Source organism: Lampetra planeri, chromosome 36 (assembly GCF_965212315.1).
Source record: "Lampetra planeri chromosome 36, kcLamPlan1.2.h2, whole genome shotgun sequence".
Classification (NCBI taxonomy): Eukaryota; Metazoa; Chordata; class Hyperoartia; order Petromyzontiformes; family Petromyzontidae; genus Lampetra; species Lampetra planeri.
Window position 1 is genome coordinate 8054667 of NC_136142.1, and position 27014 is coordinate 8081680.

Below are 27014 nucleotides of genomic sequence, written 5' to 3' on the forward strand. Positions count from 1 at the left end.
CATTTCGTGCGGCCTGCTTACGTCTATGAACACAAGTTATGCTAAAGTAATGCCGCACGTGCATTTAAATTGATAACAAAACAACACATTTTGTCTAATGTAGTCCTCGCTGTGGGTGCATAAATTATGTCACAATCTGGGGGCGTTCGCTAAGTGAGTGAGGCCACTCTTTACGCGTGGTTACGATTGAGTTTTTATTTTTTCTCGGGGGTCGCCGTGAGAGGACGCCGTCGCCTGGATTTCGCCGCGGGAAGCCTAGACGAGGCCGCCGGCCGGTGAGATCCGTGGAAGATGCCCGAGATAAAAGTGACTCCGCTTGGTGAGTGAAGCAATGGGAGAGATGAGTGCGGCTGTTAATCCACTGCTGGATGAGGGCAATCGGCGTGGGACGCATCTATACATACTGAGAGTACTGTACAACTATGAATATTGCTGAATGGCCCTCGTGCAGTGAATGGTCACCATCCTATCTCTGTTCATGCTGCATGCACGTTGGTTGAACTTCTTTCGCAGCGTACGTAGCCAACCGTGTTAATCTGAGGCAGAGGTCGCAACCGGGTACCCGATACCCGTACCCTACCCGATACCCGGCTACCCGTACCCGGCCGGGTACGGGTACGGGTAGGCCGTGAGTCACTGGTGAGTCACCGTTTGTCACTCATTTCCCAACGTCTTGTCTCTTCTCACAATTCAAGTTCCTAGAATCAACCCACCCGCGCCTGCAAACATGGCTTCATCCCAGAGGTCGCAATCAGGTACCCGATACCCGTACCCTACCCGTACCCCGCTGGGTACGGGTAGGGTACGGGTACGGCCGGATACGGGTACCCGTTTGCGACCCTGGGGCCGCCGGGTACGGGTAAGGAATCAAAACCCGTTTGCGACCTCTGATCTGAGGTGTGGGGGGGAGGAACACGACAACAATCTAAACGCAAAAAGCTCAACTCTGCCTCCTGAGTTGTCGCGTGCCTGACCATTTTCGGTCGCACCCCGGGAGATTCTGGTCCCAAGACTCGGGTTCATTTCAGCCAGAGATGCCCGGGGCTGAGCTCCGGAAAATGCGTCTTTCCCGCTTGGTCTGGAGGTTGGGAAGGTGTTTGGGGGAAGGGGGTCTTGGAAATATTCCTGGAGAAATGAAGCCGTGTGAAGATGTGTATTACTGGTAGGAACCTCCTGGTTACACCAGTCCACAGGGGATTATTGTGTCCGTCCGTCGTGCAGGGGGGGGGGGCTGGGTGGGGAGGGAAGGGCTGGGTGGGGTGGGGAGGGGCTGGGTAGGGAGGGGCTGGTCACCCCGTGGTGCCCTTATAAAACTCAACGTTTAACCTACTCACGCCGGCTTGTGCCCGCCCTCACAGTCGGGCATATTTGCGGAATACACCACGCCGCCGTTGACCCTGGCCATTGACCGAGCAACCCAACGTTCCTACCAGCTCCCTCCGCAGGAATGTGTTTATACTGGAGGAATCCGATGGGCTATAAAGCTCTTTCTTTTTTCCACAGATGCCCAGTCGGGGGCTTCTGGGCCAATTGACGGACACTCCATCACGGGGTGCGTCTCCGCTGGCCCTGTGTGACTGTGCCCTCGTTGTTATATCATCCCCCCCCGGCAGGAGCCGGGCAAGATGTGGGAAGGAGCTGCATTCTCGTCTCCATCAGGGGCAAGAACATCATGCTCGACTGCGGGATGCACATGGGCTTCAACGACGACGTAACGACACCAGGGATAGCACTCATTTTTACCCACGATAGTAGTAAATATATTAATGTGTCGATAACGCACGCCCGCCACCACTTGACACAGCCAATTAGTGGGGTTTGTCGACACAAACGTTCCAAGTCAGGTACTGTTTCAGCACACCACCCGGATGAGTGTTGGAGAGTAAACCCACTACAACATTTACGTTTCGCCGGTAATTACAACAACCAGCATCATCAGGCGACAGCCAGAGTTGTGGAGGAATCCTGCTCCTGTGTTTTAAATGGACGGCGGATAGATGTGACGTCGACATCCTGTGATCCAATCAGGTGCCAAGACCAGAGGTGGAGGGGAGGGGGGAGTTAATGTATCCATATAAATGGTAATTATCTATTTTTGGTGGGGTTATTCACAGTTACATAGGCTTGTTTTTACATTTGTTTGTTATTTACACCCTCTCACCTGGATTTTCTATCGAGATGGTGCTATTGGCGTCACGGCACGAGACAAAGTACAGGTTTCCCCTCGATTTAAAGCTTTCGTGACTGCGGGGATTCATCTTCTTGGTTCTTTCGGTAAAGTCACGTAGAAGGGAAATAATAAAATAATAAAATAAAACATAATAAAATAATTCTCACTTCGTTTCGGCCACAACGCAAGCAGCCGTCCTCAGGTGACTTCAGTAAGCCCGTCATTCAGACGCTGTCTCCCCGACAGACCTGGTCTTGTTGTGGCCGAAACGTCGTAAGATTTATTTTATAATGTTTTATTATTTTATTATTTCCCTTCTACGTGACTTTACTGAAAGAACCAAGAAGATGAAGAGGTTTCCCCTCGCTTTATGCGTGTTCGGTGTGTGCGCTATTCCACGCCGTATACGCAGCTAACCCCTTTTTCTACACAATTCACTGTGTGCGGTTTGACTTCACTCGCACGCGGCTATGGCGGTCAGACGTGGGGAAACATCGTGTGGCCTTTTTTGGAACGCATCTGCCTACAGATAGCTTGCAGGGCAGTGCAGCCCTTTGTATTCGGGAACTTTTCGACCGAAGCGGATAGCACAGACATACCTCTGAGATCCCTACGTACAAGTGTCCTGGGATCCGCATACAGTAGCGGTCAGCACTTTGCCACCGACTCTCCTGGAATATTGTTTATTGAGGTGGTCAGATTGCTCTGACCACGGTGGCTAGGAGATGATAACTACCTCGCCTGGGATGCAGGAGGTCGTGGGTTCGATCCAGACCTTCAAAGCCTGTATACGCATATCTCTCTCCCCACGGTCGCGTGTATTTTTCTCCAGGGACCTCAGGTTTTTCCCTCCACATTCATTAAACGCCCGTTTTAGAGTGTTTGGCCGGTTTACATTTCCACGCGATGAGCCAATTTGTTGAGCTATCATTTGTGGCCAGGTCGCTTTTAAAAATAAGCTACATCGCTCAGTGGGGCCCTTACCTGTTAAAATAGAAAAATGGTTTCATTAGCTCAGATTGCAGACAGCCGCGCCAGCATCAGCACCACTCAGAGTCTATGTTTGAATCTGGGTCTCAGCCTCCCAAACCGTGATTAATACCGGTTCTAAAGTGTAGCAAGTTTTTTAGGTCTCAGCGCTGGCTACCAATGAATGGTTCCACAAAAATAAAATATAAATTTGACTTTTTTTTACCTAATTTGAATACAGTGAACATTTTATCTAGTAAAATTTGTATTGCATCTAAATGTGACATCTCAAGACAAAATATGAATCAAAATGCCATCATTTAAACATTTTGTTTTGATTGACATGGCAACAAACACTTGTTGCTGGGTATACGAAAGCTGTTGGCTATCAACAACAAGGCAACTCCTATGACTAATTGGGAATGGGACGCAAGCGTAGGATTGATCACCCTGTCGCTGGCCGCCTTTGGGGAGGGTGTATAGTGTGAAAGGCCGAAACACCCTAGGAACCAAAGGTTCACTACTGACGATGCGCTCCCCAAATTTCACCAGGCTCACTGTTCATGAACTCTTGGAAGTGCTTGCACAAAGGATAGTAACATCTCATCCTGTGTTCTTGGAATCTGTGTGGATGAAGGGGCTTACTGAAGTAACCTCAGATGTACTCCTGTCATGTGATCTTCCAAGGAGCCGTTCTGACACAGTGTGATGTACGAACTGCAAAGTTTTCATTTTCCACAAATCATAAATATTGTCTTAAGACACACGAATCACATGTGACAAATGGAGGAGTCGTCGTATGCCCCCTGGACCTTTGTCACTGACACGGCACGTCGTGAGTGAACGGCTCGACGTGGTGAGTAACTTCCCCCTGCCCGTGTCTGCCGTGCCTCCGTGTCGATCGCGTGCAGCGAAGGTTCCCCGACTTCTCGTACATCACGCAGAACGGGCGGCTTACGGATTTCCTCGACTGCGTCATCATCAGGTAGTGCCGGTGACCTGGGCCACCACACTTTCGCCGTCACTGTTTGCGGTAAAAGCGTGGCGAACCGGAGGTCCTGCTGCTGCTGCTACTGGTGGTAGTGGTGTTCGGTGGTTGCGGTGGTGATGACGGTTGTGGTGGTGATGATCGCATTGGTTATGATGGTAATGATCACGGTTGTGGTGGTGGCAAAGTTGCATTCATTACATTATGTTACCCGCATGGCCAGCGACCACATGCCCAAGCAGTTTCTGTTTGGCCTGATATGAGGGGCTTTAATTGGTGCAGCACGGGCTAGATCGGAGGTGGGTTGATGCTAACGGTACCTGTGATGGTGGTGATTCCGATGGTTGTAGCCCTGGTTATGGTTGTATCGCTGCTATTGCGGCTGCTGCTTGAGTTAATGAGTTAATGATGACGTCACCCTGCTGCTGCTCTATATAAGAACGGGAGACACAGCAGAGCCTCACCATTCTGGCGAATTGCCCGATGATGCTGGATGCAATTACGTCGTACTCAAATTGTAAATGTTGTGGTTTCATGCTTCAACACACCGGTGGGCTAAAGCAGCGAACTACTTGTCTTTTGTCAACGTGACACTTTTTTACTGATTGGCCGTGTCGGGTGGTGGAGGGTTACGACACATTTATAAATAACGCGATCTAAGCCCAAAAACGTTGATTATGCTGCTTTTGAGTTGTTGCTGCCGCTGCGATTGCTCGCGCTGCTGCTTCTGCCGCCGCCGTTTTCGTTGTTGCTTCTATTGCTGCTGTCCGTGACGCCGCTGCCACTGACGTATTTGATGATTTCGATGATGTTGCTGCCGCTGCTACCGCTGCTCTTTATGTTGCTGCCGTCTGCTGTTTACTTTGATGTTGCTCATTCATTCGCTTGTTGTTCTGCTGCTACTGCTGCTTTTACACTGCCGCTGTTGTTCATACTGCTGCTACGTGTCGCGGATGCTGCCGGTACTGACAAGTTTGCGCCCCCACCGTCTGCACCCAGCCACTTCCACCTGGACCACTGCGGTGCCCTGCCGTACATGTCGGAGATGGTAGGCTACGACGGGCCCATCTACATGACCCACCCGACCAAGGCCATCTGCCCCATCCTGCTGGAGGACTATCGCAAGATCACGGTGGACAAGAAGGGCGAGACCAACTTCTTCACCTCGCAGATGATCAAGGACTGCATGAAGAAGGTGGTAGCCGTCAACCTTCACCAGAGCGTGCAGGTGAGCAGGCACACACGCACGCCGCTGTCTGTCCATCCATCCATCCATCTGTCCTTCCATCCATCTGTCCATCCATTCATCTGTCCATTCATCTGTCCATCCATCCATTCATCTGTCTATCCATCTGTCCTTCCATCCATCTGTCCAGCCATTCATCTGTCCTTCCATCCATTTGTCCATCCATTCATCTGTCCTTCCATCCATCTGTCCATCTATTCATCTGTCCATCCATCCATCTGTCCATCTATTCATCTGTCCTTCCAACCATCTGTCCATCCATTTATCTGTCCATTCATCTGTCCATCCATCCATTCATCTGTCTATCCATCTGTCCTTCCATCCATCTGTCCATCCATTCATCTGTCCTTCCATCCATCTGTCCATCTATTCATCTGTCCTTCCATCTATCTGTCCATCCATTCATCTGTCCATTCATCTGTCCATCCATCCATTCATCTGTCCTTCCATCCATCTGTCCATCCATTCATCTGTCCATTCATCTGTCCTTCCATCCATCTGTCCATCCATTCATCTGTCCATTCATCTGTCCATCCATCCATTCATCTGTCCTTCCATCCATCTGTCCATCCATTCATCTGTCCTTTCATCTGTCCTTTTATCTATCAACCCGTGAATTAATTAGTCTATTTTTCTGTATGTCCATTCGTGTCCATTCGTTCGTCCGTCCGTTTGTCCAACAGTCCTTCCTTCCGTTCGTCAGTGAGCTGGAGATCAAGGCGTGCTACGCGGTGTGTGTTGGGGTGTGAGTGTATGGTGAGTGTTTGATGAGAGGTGAGTGTGTCGGGGTGTGTGTAGTGAGGGTGTGGTGAGTTTGTGGTGAGTGAATCATGCTGTATAGCCTCACCAGGTGAATAACGAGCTGGAGATCAAGGCGTGCTACGCTGTGTGTGTGGTGAGTGAGCGGTGAGTGTGTGGTGAGTGTGTGGTGAGTGAGCGGTGAGTGTGTGGTGCGTGTGTGGTGAGTGAGCGGTGAGTGTGTGGTGAGTGAATCACGCTGCGTGTTCTCGCCAGGTGGGTGACGAGCTGGAGATCAAGACGTACTATGCTGTGTGTGTGGTGAGTGAGCGGTGAGTGTGTGGTGAGTGAGCGGTGAGTGTGTGGTGAGTGTGTGATAAGTGTGTGGGGAGTGAGCGGTGAGTGTGCGGTGAGTGTGCGGTGAGTGAATCGTGCTGTGTATATCCTCGCTAGGTGGATGACGAGCTGGAGATCAAGGCGTACTACGCTGAGTGTGTGGTGAGTGTGTGTGTGGTGAGTGTGTGTGTGGTGAGTGTGTGTGGTGAGTGTGTGGTGAGTGAGCGGTGAGTGTGTGGTGAGTGAATCGTGCTGTGTATATCCTCGCTAGGTGGATGACGAGCTGGAGATCAAGGCGTACTACGCTGAGTGTGTGGTGAGTGTGTGTGTGGTGAGTGTGTGTGTGGTGAGTGTGTGTGGTGAGTGTGTGGTGAGTGAGCGGTGAGTGTGTGGTGAGTGAATCGTGCTGTGTATATCCTCGCTAGGTGGATGACGAGCTGGAGATCAAGGCGTACTATGCTGTGTGTGTGGTGAGTGAGCGATGAGTGTGTGGTGAGTGTGTGGTGAGTGAGCGGTGAGTGTGTGGTGAGTGTGTGGGGAGTGAGCGGTGAGTGTGCGGTGAGTGAATCGTGTTGTGTATATCCTCGCTAGGTGGATGACGAGCTGGAGATCAAGGCATACTATGCTGTGTGTGTGGTGAGTGAGCGGTGAGTGTGTGGTGAGTGTGTGTGATAAGTGTGTGGGGAGTGAGCGGTGAGTGTGTGGTGAGTGAATCGTGTTGTGTATATCCTCGCTAGGTGGATGACGAGCTGGAGATCAAGGCGTACTATGCTGTGTGTGTGGTGAGTGAGCGGTGAGTGTGTGGTGAGTGTGTGGTGAGTGTGTGGGGAGTGAGCGGTGAGTGTGTGGTGAGTGTGTGGTGAGTGAGCGGTGAGTGTGTGGTGAGTGAATCATGCTGTGTATATCCTCGCTAGGTGGATGACGAGCTGGAGATCAAGGCGTACTATGCTGTGTGTGTGGTGAGTGAGCGGTGAGTGTGTGGTGAGTGTGTGGGGAGTGAGCGGTGAGTGTGTGGTGAGTGAGCGGTGAGTGTGTGGTGAGTGAATCATGCTGTGTATATCCTCGCTAGGTGGATGACGAGCTGGAGATCAAGGCGTACTACGCTGGACACGTCCTGGGAGCCGCCATGTTTGAGATGCGCGTGGGACCCGAGTCGGTCGTCTACACGGTGCGTGACGTCGTAATGGCCGTGTCGGAGATTGAAAACTCACTTTTACAAAAATTATTTGACCAGGTAAGGCCCCACTGAGATTTTTTATAGCTCTTTTCAGAAGCGACCTGGCCACAAATGATAGCTCAACGAAGTGGGCGTATCATCGTGTGGAAATTTATAGCAGCAAAATACTGTAAACGCTTGCAAACCTTGGTTCAAGAACTGGTGTCTTTTCTCTTGAGGAAGATTCCTAATGGCCATGCCATTGACGCAACATCATTGAAAATCTAGTTTCAAAGTCTCAGACACGATTTACTAATGGCAATGTCAGGGACACTGTTTAATACCTCGCCTGGTATGCAGGAGATCTTGGATTTGATCCATACCCTGACACCTGTGTATTTTGGGTTTGCGTGTTCTCCCCGTGGTCACGTGGATTTTTCTCCGGGTCCTCCCGTTTTTCCCTCCACATCTAGATTCAAGATGCGTTTAGAGTATTTGGCTGCTATACATTTCCACACGATGATAAGCCACTTTGTTGAGCTATCGTTTGTGACCAAGTCACTTCTGAAAAAGGCTCTACATCTCAGTTGGCCTTACCTGGTAAATTTTTTAAAAAGTTTAGTTTACTTTAGCAGTTCCAAGCTCCTGGGTTTGAGTCCTGGAGCTGGCTGTGTCTCAGATTTCCTCGCTGAATAAAAGGCAGTGATATCATTATTAAAGCAGCCTTCTACACCCCCTGCAAAGAGAGTGTGTGTTTGGGGGGAGTGGTGGGTGTAGTGGTTAGCGCTACGCTGAGCTACGAACCCGGAAACCCGAGTTCGATTCCTGCTCACGGCTACCAACACCAGTGACGATTATCTGAACCGGTCCTGGGCCTCTCCTAGGTCGACTCAGCCTCAAACGAGTACCTGGTGCGTTGTGTAAACATCGTCACTGGGGAGACAAAGGCAGCCGGGCGTGGTGCTGGCCACCCGCCCCCGCGTGTGCCGTGCCGGCCTTCATAGGTGTTCGCTAACAGCACTTGACCCAAAAATTGTTAAGCCTATATGGGGGTTCGTTGTCTTTCTTTTTGTTCCGTGTGTTTTTGCAGGGAGACTATAACATGACTCCAGACCGGCATCTCGGGTACGACGGCGCACACTCTTGTTAAATTAACTTAAGTCGATAGAAGTCCATGTGTAGCGGCGTGGAATCGTAAGCTATGGAATGGAGAGGGAGGGGTTGTGCAGTGTAGCGGTTGGCGCGGCTGCGCTACGAACCCGGCGACCCGAGTTCGATTCCCGCTCACGGCCACCAACACCGGCGACGACAACAACAACCGCTATTCGCCACTAAGTGGCGGTGACGTCACCACGGCGTTCGTGCCAGGCCAAGTGCACGTTAAAGCCACGTGAAGCGTCGACCCAGCAGGTGCCATGCAGTTGACTGGCCGAGACGAGTCGCCGATGCACCGCCTGTGACCCCCACTGTGCGAACAAAGACTGCGTCACGCGCGTTCAGATGCGCTGCTTCCGTGGCCGTCTGGAACGCTCTTCCTTTCTGATATTACAAAGCCACTGGGGAGCTACGCAGCACCGCGGTCAAGTAACCGAACCGGTTCTGGGCCTCCCCTACGTCGACTCGGCCTTGAGGGTGTTACCTGGTGCGGTGAGAAAACATCGCGACTGGGGAGACAAAGGGAGTTTGGCGTGGTGTTGGCCGCCCGCCGCTTCGCGTACCGTTTCCACGCTTCATGGGTGTGGTGCTCGCTGAAAGCGGTTGCCCCAACGGGCTGGTTAAGGTTATACGGGGATCTTTGTCTTGTACACCCGAGTGTGCGTGCGTCTGTGCGTCGGTTTAACACGTAGGCTTCCGCATCTGTGCGTGTGCGTGCGTGTCTGTGCGTGCGTGTCTGTGCGTGCGTGTCTGTGCGTGCGTGTCTGTGCGTGCGTGTCTGTGCGTGCGTGTCTGTGCGTGCGTGTCTGTGCGTGTCTGTGCGTGCGTGCGTGCGTGTCTGTGCGTGCGTGTCTGTGCGTGCGTGTCTGTGCATGCGTGTCTGCGTGCGTGTCTGTGCGTGCGTGCGTGCGTGTGCGTGCGTGTGCAGCGCGGCGTGGATCGACCGCTGCCGCCCGGACCTGCTCATCAGTGAGTCGACGTACGCCACCACCATCCGCGACTCCAAGCGCTGCCGCGAGAGAGACTTCCTCAAGAAAGTGCACGACACCGTGGAGAAGGGCGGCAAGGTCTGCGCCACAGGCAGGGGCAACGGGGGAGGGAGTGAGGGGCAGGGGGTAGAGATAGGGGGCAGGGGGTAGAGATGGGGGCAGGGGGTAGAGATGGGGGCAGGGGGTAGAGATGGGGGCAGGGGGTAGAGATAGGGGGCAGGGGGTAGAGATGGGGGCCATTTATTGCACACACACACACGTGCACACACACACACAGATGCACAAAGACATATCCCCCGTGTAGCCTTAACAGACTGTTGGGGCAAGTGCTGTTAGTGAGCACCCATGAAGGCCGGCATGGTGCACGAGGGGGTGGGTGGCCAGCACCGTGCCCAGCTGCCTTTGTCTCCCAAGTCGCGATGTTTACACACCGCACCAGGTACTCATTTGAGGCTGAGTCAACCTAAAGGAGGCTCAGGACCGGTTCAGATAATCGTCACCGGTGTTGGCCGTAAGCGGGAATCGAACTCGGGGGCCGCCGGGTTCGTAGCGCAGCGCTAAACCACCGCTCCCCACGCACAGACACGCACAGACACGCACAGACACGCACAGACACGCACAGACACGCACAGACACGCACAGACACGCACAGACACGCACAGACACGCACAGACACGCACAGACACACACACACTCTGCCACGCTTGTTCGGCGTAGTTGTGACCACTCGGTGATTGGCTCGGGCGGTGCTCCGTAGCAGTTTGCTGTGTGTGCCCTCCGTGTGTGCCCTCCGTGTGTGCCCTCCGTGTATGACCTCCGTGTGTGTCCTCCGTGTGGCGGGGTAGGTGCTGATTCCGGTGTTTGCTCTCGGCAGAGCTCAGGAGCTGTGCATCCTGCTGGAGACGTTCTGGTGAGAGGCTCTGTTCGAACCGCGTCACACCATCGCAACATAATGCAATCACAACATGACACAATCACAACATCACACAATCACACCATCGCAACATCATGCAATCACAACATGACACAATCACACCATCACACAATCACACCATCACACAATCACACCATCGCAACATCATGCAATCACAACATGACACAATCACACCATCACACAATCACACCATCGCAACATCATGCAATGACAACATGACACAATCACACCATCACACAATCACACCATCACACAATCACACCATCGCAACATCATGCAATGACAACATGACACAATCACAACATGACACAATCACACCATCGCAACATCACGCAATCACAACATGACACAATCACACCATCACACAATCACACCATCGCAACATCATGCAATGACAACATGACACAATCACAACATGACACAATCACACCATCGCAACATCACGCAATCACAACATCACACAATCACACCATCGCAACATCATGCAATGACAACATGACACAATCACACCATCGCACAATCACACCATCGCAACATCATGCAATGACAACATCACGCAATCACAACATGACACAATCACACCATCATCACGCAATCACAACATGACACAATCACACCATCACACAATCACCATTGCACCAATACACGGTAACATCATCCTAACACACAGCGCATCGCACCATCACACCAACACACAGCACATTGCACCAATACACGGGATGCTCCACACGCTTCAAGGCTTATGATTGGAGGTAGTGTGGTAAAACGAAAACGCATTGCTTTTGGATGAATATTTGAGCGCACTGTGAAACTCTGCGGGCTTAATGTTGTAGGGCTTATGAAGAGGAGGTACGTACGTCAAATGGTTGAGTGAGCGCATCGGTTAAAGGCGCTATATAATAGAATACAAGCAGTCCCCGGGTTTAGGAAGACACGGCTAACGGAAATCCGACTTTACGGAAATGTTCCCATAGATCGTGTAAAAGAACAATGTTAGCGTTGGTGCCGTGAGCGCAAGTAGTGCAGCGCGGTGAGGCTGCGGATTAATACAGCGGAGCGAGGCGTAAGGCGGTTGCCTCCGCGCGTTCCCCAATGAGTGGCCCAGTTATATTGTTACCCTGAGTCGACTCTACCCGCCACACCGTCTCGTTCCCTTTCGTAGCGTTACGTCATTGCTTCGTGGTATTCATTAACGATTGGACACGGTACAGTCTATGTTCCCTTAGTTGAATTATGGGTAGTGTTGCGGTATAAATGGGGAGCGTGCGCACGGCGATACGATGCGCGTAGCGATGGAAAACGGACGACGGCGCGATGTGGCACCGAGAGAAAACGGCAGGGGAGGCACAAGCTATTCCCCGATACGGGATTTTGTCGTTGATTTTGGGGGGAAATCGTTCAGTTTGCGACACGCGAAAAACTCTGGTTACGGATATTTCTCGGGAACCTAACCCTTCCGTAAACCCGGGGGACTGCCTGTAGGGTGACGAGTTATTAATATTCAATGCGCGAGTGATGTTCATATTTGTGCTGTGGGACGGCGTATCGGATTAGTGTCACGCACCGTGGAACGGCGCAACGTCAATGCAATTCATAATTAACATCTTATCGTCATCATCTTAAACAAATGTGCGACGTAGCTGCTTTTGGTTAAGCATCCCAATGTTTTATAGGATTAGCTGAAAATTACTCAATTGGGATCGCACACACGCACACACACAGCGGCAGCGTCGCCATCTAGCGCAAACAATTGACAAGACCCTCCTGAAAGCGAGTCTTGAGGGTTTGCTGGGTAAAAAAGCGTAGTAGTTATAATCAGAATTATTATTGCTGATAATAACAATTGGTGTTTCTAGCACGGTTGGCTATGTAAGGTCTATGTGTGAGTCTCTGGGTCTCTACATGGAGTCTGTGGGTGTCTGTGAATCAATGGGTCTCTGTAAATCTGTGGTTTCTATGTGAATCTGTGGGTCTCTGTGTGAATCTGTGGATCTCTGTGTGAGTAGGGTCTCTATGTGAATCTGTGGGTCTCTATGTGAGTCTATGGGTCTCTATGTGAGGAGTCTATGGGTCTCTGTGTACATCTATGGATCTCTGTGTGAGTAGGGTCTCTATGTGAATATGTGGGTCTCTATGTGAATCTATGGGTCTCTTTGTGAGGAGTCTATGGGTCTCTGTGTGAATCTCTGGATCTCTGTGTGAGTATGGGTCTCTATATGAATCTATGGGTCTCTGTGTGAATCTGTGGGTCTCTATGTGAATCTGTGGGTCTCTGTGTGAATCTGTGGGTCTCTATGTGAATCTGTGGGTCTCTATGTGAATCTATGGGTCTCTGTGTGAATCTGTGGGTCTCTGTGTGAATCTGTGGATCTCTGTGTGAGTAGGGTCTCTATGTGAATCTGTGGGTCTCTGTGTGAATCTGTGGGTCTCTATGTGAGTGGGTTTCTGTGTGAATCTATGTATCTCTGTGTGAGTATGGGTCTCTATGTGAATCTATGGGTCTCTATATGAATCTATGGGTCTCTGTGTGAATCTGTGGGTCTCTATGTGAATCTATGGGTCTCTCCGTGTGACTCTTTGGGTCTCTGCGTGAGTCATCCGTGAAATGCTCTGACCTCCCCCATCCCCCAACCGCACGGGCGCAGGGAGCGCATGAACCTCAAGGCGCCCATTTACTTCTCGACGGGCCTCACCGAGAAGGCCAACCACTACTACAAGCTCTTCATCACCTGGACCAACCAGAAGATCCGCAAGACCTTTGTGCAGCGCAACATGTTCGAGTTCAAGCACATCAAGGCCTTCGACCGCTCCTACGCCGACAACCCAGGCCCCATGGTGAGGGGCGAAGGGCGGAGGTGGGGGACCGCCAGGAAGGGGTTGAGGGTGCTGCGGTGGCTAGGAGATGTTAACTACCTCGCCTGGTATGCTGGCGGACGTGGGTTCGATCCCGACCCTGACGCCTGCTGCTGTATATTTCGAGTTTGCGTGTCTCTCTCTCTCCCCGCGGAGATGTTGACTACCTCGCCTGGTATGCTGGTGAACGTTGGTTCGATCCCGACCCTGCCGCCTGCTGCTGTATATTTTGAGTTTGCGTGTCTCTCTCTCCCCGCGGAGATGTTGACTATCTCGCATGGTATACAGGAGGTCGTGGGTTCGATCCCGACCCTGACGCCTGCTGCTGTATATTTTGAGTTTGCGTGTCTCTCCCCGTGGTCACGTGGATTTCTCTCTGGGTCCTCCGTTTTTTTTCCCTCCACGTTTAGAATCAGCATCACACATTTTTAGAGTATTTGGCTGCTGCTATAAATGTCCACGTGATGATGAGAAGCCACTTCGTTGAGCTATCATTTGTGATTGCCAGGGCGCTTCTGAAAAATATTTACATAGCTCGGTGGGCCTTACCGAGTAAAATAAAAATAGGTTAATTTAGTTTAGCGGTTCCTCGGCACGCTGCGGGTTCTTCCCATGTGGGATCTCTCCGGCTCAGTTCCTGTCAACCCCTTACCAGTGCCCTACCTTCTCACAGACCAATTCAGACCTTATTGGTCGCCCCGTGCCCTTATAAAGCTCAACGTTCATCCTACAAAGTCCCATCACAAGGAGAGAAACACAAACAAATAGACAATGTTGTTGTTGTTGCCCGTATTGAAACGGCTGTTCGCCGTATGGACCTGGAAACTAAACATTGGTTGTGACAGGTACGCAGTTTGAATCCGCGCTCGGGAGAGATGCCAGCGGTTCAGTGATCGATCACGGCTGTCTGTGGTGATCGGCTATTGGTCGCCGTGCCTATCCACCGATGTCCACCCTCCACCTCCCCCCACCACCCCCCACCACCCCCCACGACCACCTCCCCCCCCTCACCCCCCCTCACCCCGTGTCGCAGGTCGTGTTCGCGACACCCGGCATGCTGCACGCGGGCCAGTCGCTGCACATCTTCAAGAAGTGGGCGGGCAGCGAGAAGAACATGGTGAGGGGGTGGCGGAGAGGTGCTGGAGCAGGAGGAGGGGCAGACCGCCGCCGTCGTCATTGTCGTCATTATGGTCGTCATCGTCATCATCGTCGTCATCGTCATCATCATCGTCATCATCGTCATCATCGTCGTCATCTACATCGTCGTCATCATAGTCGTCATCGTCATCATAGTCGTCATCGTCGTCATCGTCGTCATCGTCATCATCGTCGTCATCTACATCGTCGTCATCATCGTCGTCATCATCGTCGTCATCGTCGTCATCTACATCGTCGTCATCATCGTTGTCATCATCGTCGTCATCATTGTCGTCATCGTCATCGTCGTCATCGTCATCATCGTCGTCATCTACATCGTCGTCATCATCGTCATCATCATCGTCGTCATCTACATCGTCGTCATCATCGTTGTCATCATCGTCGTTATCATTGTCGTCATCGTCATCGTCGTCATCGTCATCATCGTCGTCATCTACATCGTCGTCATCATCGTCATCATCATCTTCGTCATCGTCGTCATCTACATCGTCGTCATCATCGTTGTCATCATCGTCGTCGCCGTACTTAGTGTCGGCATCACGGCTGTCGTCACTTACGATACGGTCATCATCGTCATCATCGTCGCCATAATCGTCCGTGTCACTGTCATCGTTGGCTTCGTCGTCGTTGTCACCACCACCATCACCACCACCATCACCACCACCGTCACCACCACCGTCACCACCACCGTCACCACCATCACCACCATCACCACCACCGTCACCACCACCGTCACCACCACCTTCACCACCACCACCTTCACCACCACCACCATCACCACCACCATCACCACCACCACCACCTTCACCATCACCACCACCGTCACCACCACCATCACCACCACCGTCACCACCACCTTCACCACCACCACCACCTTCACCACCACCACCACCATCACCACCACCGTCACCACCACCTTCACCACCACCACCATCACCATCACCACCACCATCACCACCACCGTCACCACCACCGTCACCACCACCACCATCACCACCACTACCACCATCACCACCATCAGCACCATCACCACCACCATCACCACCACCATCACCACCACCATCACCATCGTCACCACCACCGTCACCACCACCGTCACCACCACCGTCACCACCACCACCGTCACCACCACCGTCACCACCACCGTCACCACCACCGTCACCACCACCGTCACCACCACCGTCACCACCACCGTCACCACCACCGTCACCACCACCACCACCGTCACCACCACCGGTCACCACCACCGTCACCACCATCACCATCACCACCACCACCACCATCACCACCGTCACCACCACCGTCACCACCACCACCGTCACCACCACCGTCACCACCACCACCGTCACCACCACCGTCACCACCACCATCACCACCACCGTCACCACCACCGGTCACCACCACCGTCACCACCACCACCATCACCACCACCACCATCACCACCATCACCACCATCACCACCACCGTCTTCTTCATTGGCACCACCAGCCACCGTCATCGTCACCCAGCCGAACCAGAATCTTGATTGATCCTGGAGGAATGCGATGAGCTACACAGATATTTTTCACAGGTGTCCAGTAGGGGCGGCTCAGAAAGTCACAAGAACAAACAGTACAAAGACACGACAGGAGTGGAAAGTATAGGGACGCTAAAGAAGTAAATAAAAATACATAAAGTATCTATATAAGTACATCGATTCCTGCCGATTTTTCAACACTAAATGCAAGCTTGGGTAAGGCAGCAAAACAACAACAGTCTCACACCACACCAAGACAACAACAACAACAACAGTCTCACACCACACCAAGACGACAACAACAACAACACAGTAAAAATGTAACTTTCAATACAAGGAGGGCAAGGATAATTTTCATTGCTACCAACCTTAATCGTCACCACCACAGTCATCAACACCATGATCACCGCCACATTCATCAACTACCACCATCCTCGTCACCATCATTGTCGCCACTACCATTATCTCATTCACCACCACCACCAAAAAAAAGATCCCCCATATAGCCTGAACTGGGGCAAGTGGCTGTTAGCGAGCACCTGTGAAGGCCGGCACGGCACACGAGGGGGGTGGGTGGCCAGCACCACGCCCGGCCGCCTTTGTCTTCCCAGTGGTGATGTTTACACATCGCACCAGGTACTCATTTGAGGCTGAGTCGACCTAGGGGAAACCCAGGGCCGGTTCAAATAATTGTCACTGGTGTTGGTCGTGAGCGGGAATCGAATTCGGGTCGCCAGGTTTGTAGCGCAGCGTAGCGCTAACCGCTACACTACCACCAGCCACCATCATCGTCATCACCAACAGCACTATCACCACCGTCATCATCATTTTCTTTTGGTTTTTTCAGTAAAGTCACGTAGAAGGGAAGTAATAAAATAATAAAAATCAAACATAAAACAATTCTCACGACGTTTCGGCCACAACGCAAGCAGCCGTCTTCACCTGGCTGCTTCACCTGAAGACGGCTGCTTGCATTGTGGCCGAAACGTCGTGAGAATTGTTTTATGTTTTATTTTTATTATTTTATTACTTCCCATTCTACGTGACTTTACCGAAAAAACCAAGAAGATGAATTCCTGCAGTCACGAAAGCTTTAAATCGAAAGTCATCATCATTGTCACCGCCACACCATCCTCATCGCCATCGTTATCACCACCACCCACTTAGCTCCGTCATCGTCGTCACCACCACCACCGTTACCACCACCGTTACCACCACCGTTACCACCACCGTTACCACCACTGACACTATGGCGTACGCTTCGCGTGTGCTCCTGACCCCGTGACCCCGTGCCGTCGCCGCCCCCGTCTCGCCCAGGTGATCATGCCGGGCTACTGCGTGCAAGGAACCATCGGCCACAAGATCCTGAGCGGGCAGCGCAAGCTGGAGATCGAGGGCCGGCAGACGGTGAGCGCCGACGGCCGTGCCGAGTCACCGTAAACCTTCTTGGTTCTTTCGGTAAAGTCACGGAGAATGCTGCTAATCCTGTATAATGCACGGGCATAATGACTTTAAACCCCTCGCCAAACCTCCTACGCATTCCACAAGTTGTACTAATCGCATAGCTGCATTTCCCATAAATATGCTAAATTCCTCTTGATATGCAAATTATTTTGTCAAGGTGCTCTTCGCCCCTCCATCCCAGCTTAAATAGTCGCTCCAAGCCTGGGGCGTGCCATTCAGACTCTGTCTTCTCGACAGACCTGTTCTCCACCTGAGGACGGCTACTTGCGTTGTGGCCAAAACGTCGTGAGAATTATTTTATTATGTTTTATTTTTATTATTTTATTACTTCCCTTCTACGTGACTTTACCGAAAGAACCAAGAAGATGAATCCCTGCAGTCACAAAAGTTTAAATCGAAATTTCACCGTAAGCCGTACAAGTGGAACCTCGCTGTGCCCTCTCTCACTCCACTGCCGGATGAAGGCCTCCCCCATACCGCGACTCTCACGGGGGTCGTTCGACCAAAGTATGAACGAGACAAAGATCTCCCCGTATGAAGGTCTGAGATCTTTGCCCTGACCGTACTTCCCCACGCTGGTCGGTGCGTGTTGTTCACGGGGCCAGGGGACACCAGGACCGGTTCTGTTGCCGCTCGCCGCCGATGTTAGCCGTGGCTGGGAATGGGAGCCGGGCCGTTGGGTTTGCGGTGCAGTGAGCTAACCACTTTGCCACCGCTCTGCCCGAGGGTGAAGGCACGTGGCTGCGTCAAGGGGAGCGGTGGCGCAGCGGTTAGCGCGCGCCACCGCTACAGAAACACACGGCGGCCTGAGTTTGATTCCCGCCCATGGCCAACACCAGTGACGATTATCAGAACCGGTCCTGGGCCTCCCCTAGGTCGACTCGGCCTCAAATGAGTACCTGGAGACAAAGGTGGCCGGCCGTGGTGCTGGCCACCCACCCCCTCGTGTGCCGTGCCGGCCTTCATCGGTGCTACTCGCTAATGGCAGTCTGTTGAAAGGCAGTTTGTCAAAAGCTACAATGTGTAAATGTGACTATGCGTATGTGCTGTGTGTACTTGTGTTTGTCTGTGTGCTTTGCGTCTGTGTGTCCTGTGTGTGTGTGTGCTATTTGCATGTGTGCTGTGTCTGTGTCCGCGTGCGTGTGCTTTGTGTGCGTGCGTTCGTGTGCTTGTGCTGTGTGTCTGCGCGTGTGTGTGCTGTATGTGCATTCATGCGTGCTTGTGTCCGCTTGCATGTATTGTGTGTGCGTGAGTGTGTCTGTGTGTCCGTGTGTGTACGCTTCCGTGTGCTGTGCGTGCATGTGCGTGTGCCCGCGTGAGTGTGTTGTGTGTGCGTGCGCGTGTCTCCGTGCGTGTGTGCGTGAGCAGCTGGAGATCAAGCTGCAGGTGGAGTACATGTCGTTCAGCGCGCACGCCGACGCCAAGGGCATCATGCAGCTGGTGCGCATGGCGGAGCCACGCAACGTTCTGCTGGTGCACGGGGAGGCCAAGAAGATGGAGTTCCTCAAGCAGAAGATCGAGATGGAGTTTGGTGCGCGCACGCACGCACGCACGTGTGTGTGTGTGTGGCTTCGTCTTTGGAATAGTGGGGAGCGGTGGTGCAGCGGTTAGGGCGCAGCACTATAAACCCAGCGACCCCGAGTTCCATTCCCGCTCGCGGTCAACACCAGTGACCGATTATATTATCTGAATGGGTCATGGGCCTCCCCTAGGTCGACTTAGCCTAAAATCAGTACCTGGTGCGGTGCGTTGAACATCCCCACTAGGGAGACAAAGGCGGCCGGGCGTGGTGCTGACCACCCACCCCCTCGTGTGCTGTGTCCGCCTTCATAGGCGCATGTGTACATACGAGTGTTTGCGTACACGTCCGTGTACGTGTGTATGTGTATGCGTGTGTACGCATGTGTACACGTGTGTTAACGCGTGCGCGTGTGTGTGTATGCGTGTGTGTGTGTACATTTTTTTTTTTTGCACATGGCCTGGCACAAGCGTTGTGGTGACGTCACCGCCACTTAGTGGCGAATGGCGGTTGTTGTTGTGTGTGTACACGTGTGTGTACGCAAAAACAACCCCCTACCTCGTGGTGCCGGACGGCAACGTTGTGGGCAGTGCCGTGGGCGGAAGGCCTTTGCCTTCATGGCGTTTGTAACCACCACAGTGGCCAAATGGGGGCTCTGGACGGGTGCAAGCGGCTGGTAACCCCTCCACCTTCAATTAATTACCACAAAAAAATGTATAAAGCTTGCGCCGGAGGCCCCGGTGGGACAGGCGTCTATGACGTCTCCTGGCCAAGCCCCAGGAGAATGAATCCTTACTCTCGGGGCTCCTCTAGAAACAACAAAAGCCACTACAGATGGCCACGTGGAATGTTCGAACGCTCACTGCGGAGGAAAGGCTGCCACTCCTCTGTCGGGAGCTGGACCGGTACTGCCTGGATCTCTGGTATTCAGGAGGTCCGGTGGACCGGCTCTGGCTCCTGCCACCTTGAGGGGTGGACAGTTCACCACTCGGGGCAGAAGACTGCCAAACAACAGGGTGTGGCTCTTCTGAACAAAAGAATGAAGGGGGCGTGGGAGCGTGGCGGTGAGGTGTGGGAAGCTGTAAGCCCCAGGCTACTTTGGGCTCGCCTTCCCATCAACCAAAGGCGAGGAGTGGTGGTCGTGGTTACTTATGCCCCCACCAAAGACGAACATCCGTGGAGAGATGCAGGCAAAGCAGATGAGTCCGATGCCTTTTATGATCTTCTGTTACAGGTGCTGGCGAAAGTAGCCCCTCGGGATAGAGTCATCTTGTTGGGTGACTTCAATGCCTGAGTTGTTCATGATGCTGGCACCTGTATGTATGTGCGTGCGTGCGTAGGGATCTCGTGCTTCATGCCGGCTAACGGGGAGACTTGCTCCCTGCCCACGTCGCCCAGCATCCCCGTCGACATCTCGCTCGGCCTGCTCAAGCGCGACGCCTCGCTCGGTAACCACAGAGGGGGAGCCCCTTCACCGATTCAGAACCCCGGCACTAGCCACCGCCCCTGTACCCCATCGGTGACCTTCACCGATTCAGAACCCCGGCACTAGCCACCGCCCCCGTACCCCATCGCTATCCTTCAACGACTCCGAGCACTAAGCTTAACCCTGTCGCTACCCATAGCACTAGCACTAACCCCAACCCATCGCTCGCACGAGCGTAAATACCTAATCCATTGCTGGTTCTGTGGCCCTAACTGCAACCCATCCCTAGCACAAGACTTAACCTTAGCAGTGATTACAACACTAACCCCAACCCTGGCCCCAGTCGCCTAATCCTTCATCACTTGTGTAGCCCCTGACGCGACACCAAACCCAAACTCGCGTGCTAACCCGTAACCGTAATCCGTAGCCCCTAACTCGCGACCCTTAAACCCTGACAACCTTCCCATAACTTCAACTCCGGCTCTGTCCCTCTCGTGAACATTACCCCCTGTGTGAGTCTGTGGGTTCTATGTGTGGGTCCATCGCCTTGTGACGTGTGTGTGGTTGTGTCAGTGTGTGTGTGCGTGTGTACGTGTGTGCGGGTGCGTGTGTGTGTGCGGGTGCGTGTGTGTGTGCGTGTGTGTGTGGGTGTGTGTGTGTATGCGTGTGGTTGTGTCAGTGTGTGCGTGCGTGTGTGTGGGTGCGTGTGTGTGTGTGTGGGTGCGTGTGCGTGTGTGGGTGCGTGTGTGTGTGCGTGTGTGTGTGGTTGTGTCAGTGTGTGTGCGTGTGTGTGTGTGGGTGCGTGTGTGTGTGTGGGTGCGTGTGTGTGTGGGGAGCGGTGGTGTAGCGGTTAGTGCACTGCACTACGAACCCGGCGGCCCAAGTTCGATTCCCGCTCACGGCCAACACCGGTGACGATTATCTGAACCGGTCCTGGGCCTCCCCTAGGTCGACTCAGACTCAAATGAGTACCTGGTGCTGTGCGTACACATCGTCACTGGGGAGACAACACTTGCCCCATCAGTCTGTTAAGGCTATACGGGGGATCTTTGTCTTTGTGTGCATGGGTGCATCAGGGACACCGCCGGACCCCAAGAGGCCGCGCACGATGCACGGTGCCCTCGTCATGAAGGACGGCGTGAGCCCCACACCCAGCGTCACACACGCACACACACACACAACCACACACACACCACACACACACAACCACCACACACACACGCACAACCACCACACACACACACACGCATGGCCACCACACACACACACGCACGACCACCACACACACACGCACGACCACCACACACACACACACGCACAACCACCACACACACACACGCATGGCCACCACACACACACACGCACAACCACACACACACCACACACACACAACCACCACACACACACACACGCACAACCACCACACACACACACGCATGGCCACCACACACACACACGCACGACCACCACACACACACACGCACGACCACCACACACACACAGCCGCACGCACACACACAGCCACACACACACACAGCCACCACACACACACACACGCACGGCCACCACACACACACACACACAGCCGCACGCACACACACAGCCACACACACACACAGCCACCACACACACACACACAGCCACCACACACACACACACACGCACGGCCACCACACACACACGCACACACACGCACACACACGGCCACACACACACACACGGCTACCACACACACACACGGCCACCACACACGCACCGCCGTGGGGAGCGTTGGTGTAGCGGTTAGCGCTACGCTGCGCTACAAACCCCGCAACCCATGTCCGATTCCCGCTCAAGGCCAACACGAGTGACGATTATCTGAACCGTTCCTGGGTCTCCCCTAGGTCTACTCGGCATCAAATGAGTACCTGGTGCGGTGTGTAAACATCGCCACTAGGGGAGACAAAGGCGGCCGCGCGTGGTGCTGGTCACCCACCCCCGCGTGTGCCGTGCCGGCCTTCATAGGTGCTCGCTAACAGCACTTGCCCCAGCAGTCTGTTGAGGCTACACGGGGGATCTTGAAACCTTAATAGGTGCTCGCTAACAGCACTTGCCCCAGCAGTTTGTTAAGGCTACACGGGGGATCTTGAAACCTTAATAGGTGCTCGCTAACAGCACTTGCCCCAGCAGTTTGTTAAGGCTACACGGGGGATCTTGAAACCTTAATAGGTGCTTGCTAACAGCACTTGCCCCAGCAGTTTGTTAAGGCTACACGGGGGATCTTGAAACCTTAATAGGTGCTCGCTAACAGCACTTGCCCCAGCAGTCTGTTAAGGCTACACGGGGGATCTTGAAACCTTAATAGGTGCTCGCTAACAGCACTTGCCCCAGCAGTCTGTGTGAGCTACCACACCCACTTACCTTGGGTCATGCTGGCAGCAGCGGCTTTTGGCTAACCATCGAAACCAAAGAGACGGTCACCGCATCGCGCGCTTTCAGACGCGGTTTTGCGGCCCGTCTGGAAGGCGCTTATGATTATTAGGAAGCTACTGGGAGCTGAGCACTTTTTAAATCGACGAGATTGACAACTCATTTCTTTAGAACTGTTTTTTGCGCCTAGTTTGCTGTTCCTCCTCCCGCACATCCGATTAGAACAGTTGACTACGTACGGTGCGAAAGAAGTTCAACACACGGACATATGAACTGAACTACTATTTTGTATGCTACCAGGGAAGGCGCCCACTCGGCTTTATAGCTTTTTTTAAGAAGCGACCTGGCCACAAATGATAGCTCAACAAAGTAGCTCATGACGTGGAAATTTACAGCAGCCGAATACTCTAAACCACGCGATGTTGATTCTGAATGTGGATGGAAGAACCGGATTGAACCCGGAAAAAAAATCCACGCGACCACGGGGAGAGAGAGACACGCAAACTCCAAACATACAGCAACAGGCGTCGGGGTCGGGATCGAACCCACGACCTCCTGTATACCAGGCGAGGTAGTTAACATCTCCACTGGGAGAGAGAGACACGCAAACTCCAAACATACAGCAACAGGCGTCGGGGTCGGGATCGAACCCACGACCTCCTGTACACCAGGCGAGGTAGTTAACATCTCCTAGCAACCGAGATGATGATAGAGAGAGAGACACGCAAACTCCAAATATACAACAGCAGGCGTCGGGGTCGGGATCGAACCCACGACCTCCTGTACACCAGGCGAGGTAGTTAACATCTCCTAGCAACCGTGATGATGATAGAGAGAGAGAGAGACACGCAAACTCCAAATATACAACAGCAGGCGTCAGGGTCGGGTTCGATCCACGACCTCCTGTGCACCAGGCGAGCGAGTCAACATCTTGCCACGGCGACACCTTTGCCCCAGCAGTCTGTGTGGGCTACACAGAGATGGAGGTGGTGGTGGTGGTGGTGGGGGGCGGGAAGGGAAATCTTTGTGTTTGTCGTGGTCGCGGTGGTGGTGGTGGTCTCCGCAGACGCTGCGTCTGCTGGCGCCCGAGCAGGCGATGCGGGAGCTGGGGCTGAGCGAGCACGTGCTGCGTTTCACCTCCACGCTGCCGCCGCTGCTGCACGACGCGGGCGGCGCCAGCGAGGCGGACACCATGCAGCGTCTCTACGGACACCTCAAGGGGTGAGACCAGCGAACCACCGGCCACCACCAGGAAAGATTTTCAGAGAATCTCAAGACTCGCTTTCAGGAGGGTCCTGCCAAGTGTTTTTTGTAGTAGCAGTCGGGGGGGTTGGGCTGGCGATGCCGCTGCAGTTTGTGATCCCGTGACCCTGTGCATTGTGGGTGCGCCTCGTGCGTGGCGCAGTGGTTAGCGCGCCTCGCTACGAACGTGCCAATCCGAGTTCGATTCCCGCTCGCGATTATCTGAACTGGTCTTGGGCCACGCCTCCGTCGACTCGGTGTGTAAACATCGCCACTGGGGAGACAAAGGCGGCCGGGCGTGGTGCTTGCCACCCACCCCCTCGTGTGCCGTGCCGGCCTTCATAGGTGCTCGCTAACAGCACTTGCCCCTACAGTATGTTAAGGCTACAAACCTCCACTCTGCCTCCCCCGCCCCTCGTTGCCGTGCCGACGCAGCGTCCTGAAGGAGCACGCGGTGCAGCAGCTGGCGGACGGCTCCGTCATGGTCGAGTCGGTCCTCATCAAGAGCAGCGGCGTGCAGGACGAGGCGGGGGCTCGCAGCACGCTCGTGTCCTGGTCCTATCAGGTGCGCCGCACGCACCCACCCACGCACCCACCCACCCACGCACCCACCCACCCACGCACCCACCTACCTACCCACGCACCCACACACCCACCCACGCACCCACCCACGCACCCACGCACGCACCCACGCACCCACCCACCCACGCACCCACCCACGCACCCACGCACCCACCCACGCACCGACCCACCCACGCACCCACCCACGCACCCACCCACGCACCCACCCACGCACCCACCCACGCACCCACCCACGCACTCACCCACGCACCCACCCACGCACCCACGCACGCACCCACGCACCCGCCCGCCCGCCAGAGTCACGCGCATGCATCGGTGCGTCCGAGCGAGGGCGTGTGGGTCATGATATTGTAGGCCACGATGAAGGATCGTTGCCTGAAACTTAAGTCGATCGTATTTCCTTTTGTCAAATGGTGGATGTTGTCGAGTTGTTGTGGTTGTGCACCACAACGACAACAACTCGACCACAACAACCACTGCCCCATCGCAGCAGCAGCAGACAACTCGGTTTTTGGGCATCATCGCGGCTGTTCTGTGCGTGTGCCTGCACGCGCTGCGTTCCGTGTGTGTTCGTAGTGTAGCGGTTAGCGCTCTGCGCTACAAACCCGGCGGCCCAAGTTTGATTCTTGCTCACGGCCACAGACACCAGTGACGATTATCTGAACTGGGCCTGAGCCTGGGCCTCCCCTAGGTCAAGCTGGTGCGGTGTGTGAACATCGCCGCTGGGGAGACAAAGACGGCCAGACGTGGTGCTGCCCACCCACACACCCCCTTGTGTGCCCTGCCGGCTCGCCAACATAGGTGCTCGCTAACAGCAAGAGCTCCAACAGTCTAAGGCTCTGCGGGGGGGGGGTCTTTGTCTTCGTTGCTGTCCGTGTGTGCAGGATGAAGACTTGGGAAGCTATCTCATGACTCTTCTGAAGAAGGGGCTGCCTCCGAGCATCGGAATGTAACGCGAACGGTCCCAGCAGCAGCAGCAAGCAGCAGCAACGGCGCTAAGACTCGTTCACAAAAAGTTGAGAGGCAGCGAAAAAACCTTGTCCCCCTCGGTGTGAACCTCCGAGGTGCGTGGCCGCACGCCTGCGACCCATCGCCGTGGAAGCAAGGGGTTGGCGGCTCGCAGGAAGATTTTCGGAGGTCCGCAAACGTGCAGGGGCTGCGACCAAGAGGTAGCAGCAGCAGCAAGTGGAGTCGTGAACGCGTGCTCGTACGCGGTTTGCTTCCACGTGGAAAACATTTCCTAAACGGAGGTTGTGCACCGTCTTTCCAACCCGCGTTTGTTCTCGCGTTTAATTTAGTAGTGACGTTACTCCCGGCCCCGTTACATCGCATCCTATTTTAATGTCGTCACACACGATGTTATTTGCCTTGGCCGAAAAGGCTCTTGTTTATCGGCGATTTTTCCATATATAGCGACACAAATTTATACCAAAAATGTCACTGTGATCAGCTTCGAGAATCATCGCGACCCCACGGTTACGCGCAGACGGGAGAGCGGCAATGCATGCACGCTTTCAACCTCGTGGGAGACTGAACAAAATGAGCCCACAAGACTCTTCAGAGGCTTTGCGGGATAAACTACGTGGCTCATTTAGAAAGGCTAAATTCCAAAACTAAACCAGTGCCATCTCTCACCGCTCCATCATTCCAGTTTGACAAAGTGTTCCCTGTTCCGCACGTGAGCGTTTCGCGCACCGCGTGGCAATTGTTGTGTTGGGAGTTTCCCTGCAAAACGTGGTTGTGAAATCGGACGTGTGCCGGTGAAAATATCGCCACGCACAACTCGTGAGCAGAATAAAGGCATCTAAAAAATTAACCCGTAAAAACAACGTTTTTCACTATAAATCCTTTATATGCGTGGCGGCTAGAGTCCTCTCGTCCTCTGGCTTGAGATGGATGCCACCTATGGGTCAGATGATTGCCTGCCACCATTAAGCAATTGGTAATTAAATAAATAAATTTCCTAAAAAGTGTAAAATTTTGGAAAAAAGATTTCACGAAAATAAATTGTCACGCACAACGAGTCTGTGTGCAAAATGTCAGCTCGATTGGATCACGGGAAGTGGGTTAAAAAACGACCGAAAGATTTGCACGGTCGTAAGCAAGCAAGCAAGCAAGTGAACTTAATATAAAAGATTTAAAAAGGCCGCTGCCGTCTGTACTG

The 27014-nt window shown here is 53.5% G+C and overlaps 1 protein-coding gene across 2 annotated transcripts; it reads left to right on the forward strand.

Annotated features, from left to right (window-relative positions):
* INTS11 (integrator complex subunit 11) lies at positions 1 to 26666 on the forward strand. Of its 2 annotated transcripts, none has more exons than XM_078611488.1 (17): positions 1 to 319; positions 1614 to 1711; positions 4051 to 4124; positions 5127 to 5355; positions 7517 to 7615; positions 8694 to 8728; positions 9687 to 9825; positions 10593 to 10657; positions 13327 to 13516; positions 14568 to 14651; positions 17526 to 17615; positions 19041 to 19203; positions 20532 to 20639; positions 21694 to 21755; positions 24093 to 24247; positions 24704 to 24833; positions 25735 to 26666. In XM_078611488.1, exons 1-17 carry the CDS (start codon positions 292 to 294, stop codon positions 25801 to 25803), a joined length of 1818 nt encoding a protein of 605 aa, XP_078467614.1. In that variant the 5' UTR covers positions 1 to 291; the 3' UTR covers positions 25804 to 26666. The 2 variants fall into 2 exon arrangements, with proteins under 2 accessions (XP_078467614.1, XP_078467613.1); XM_078611487.1 differs by having other exon boundaries at positions 20 to 319; positions 7517 to 7681.
* The last annotated feature ends 348 nt before the right edge of the window (positions 26667 to 27014 follow it).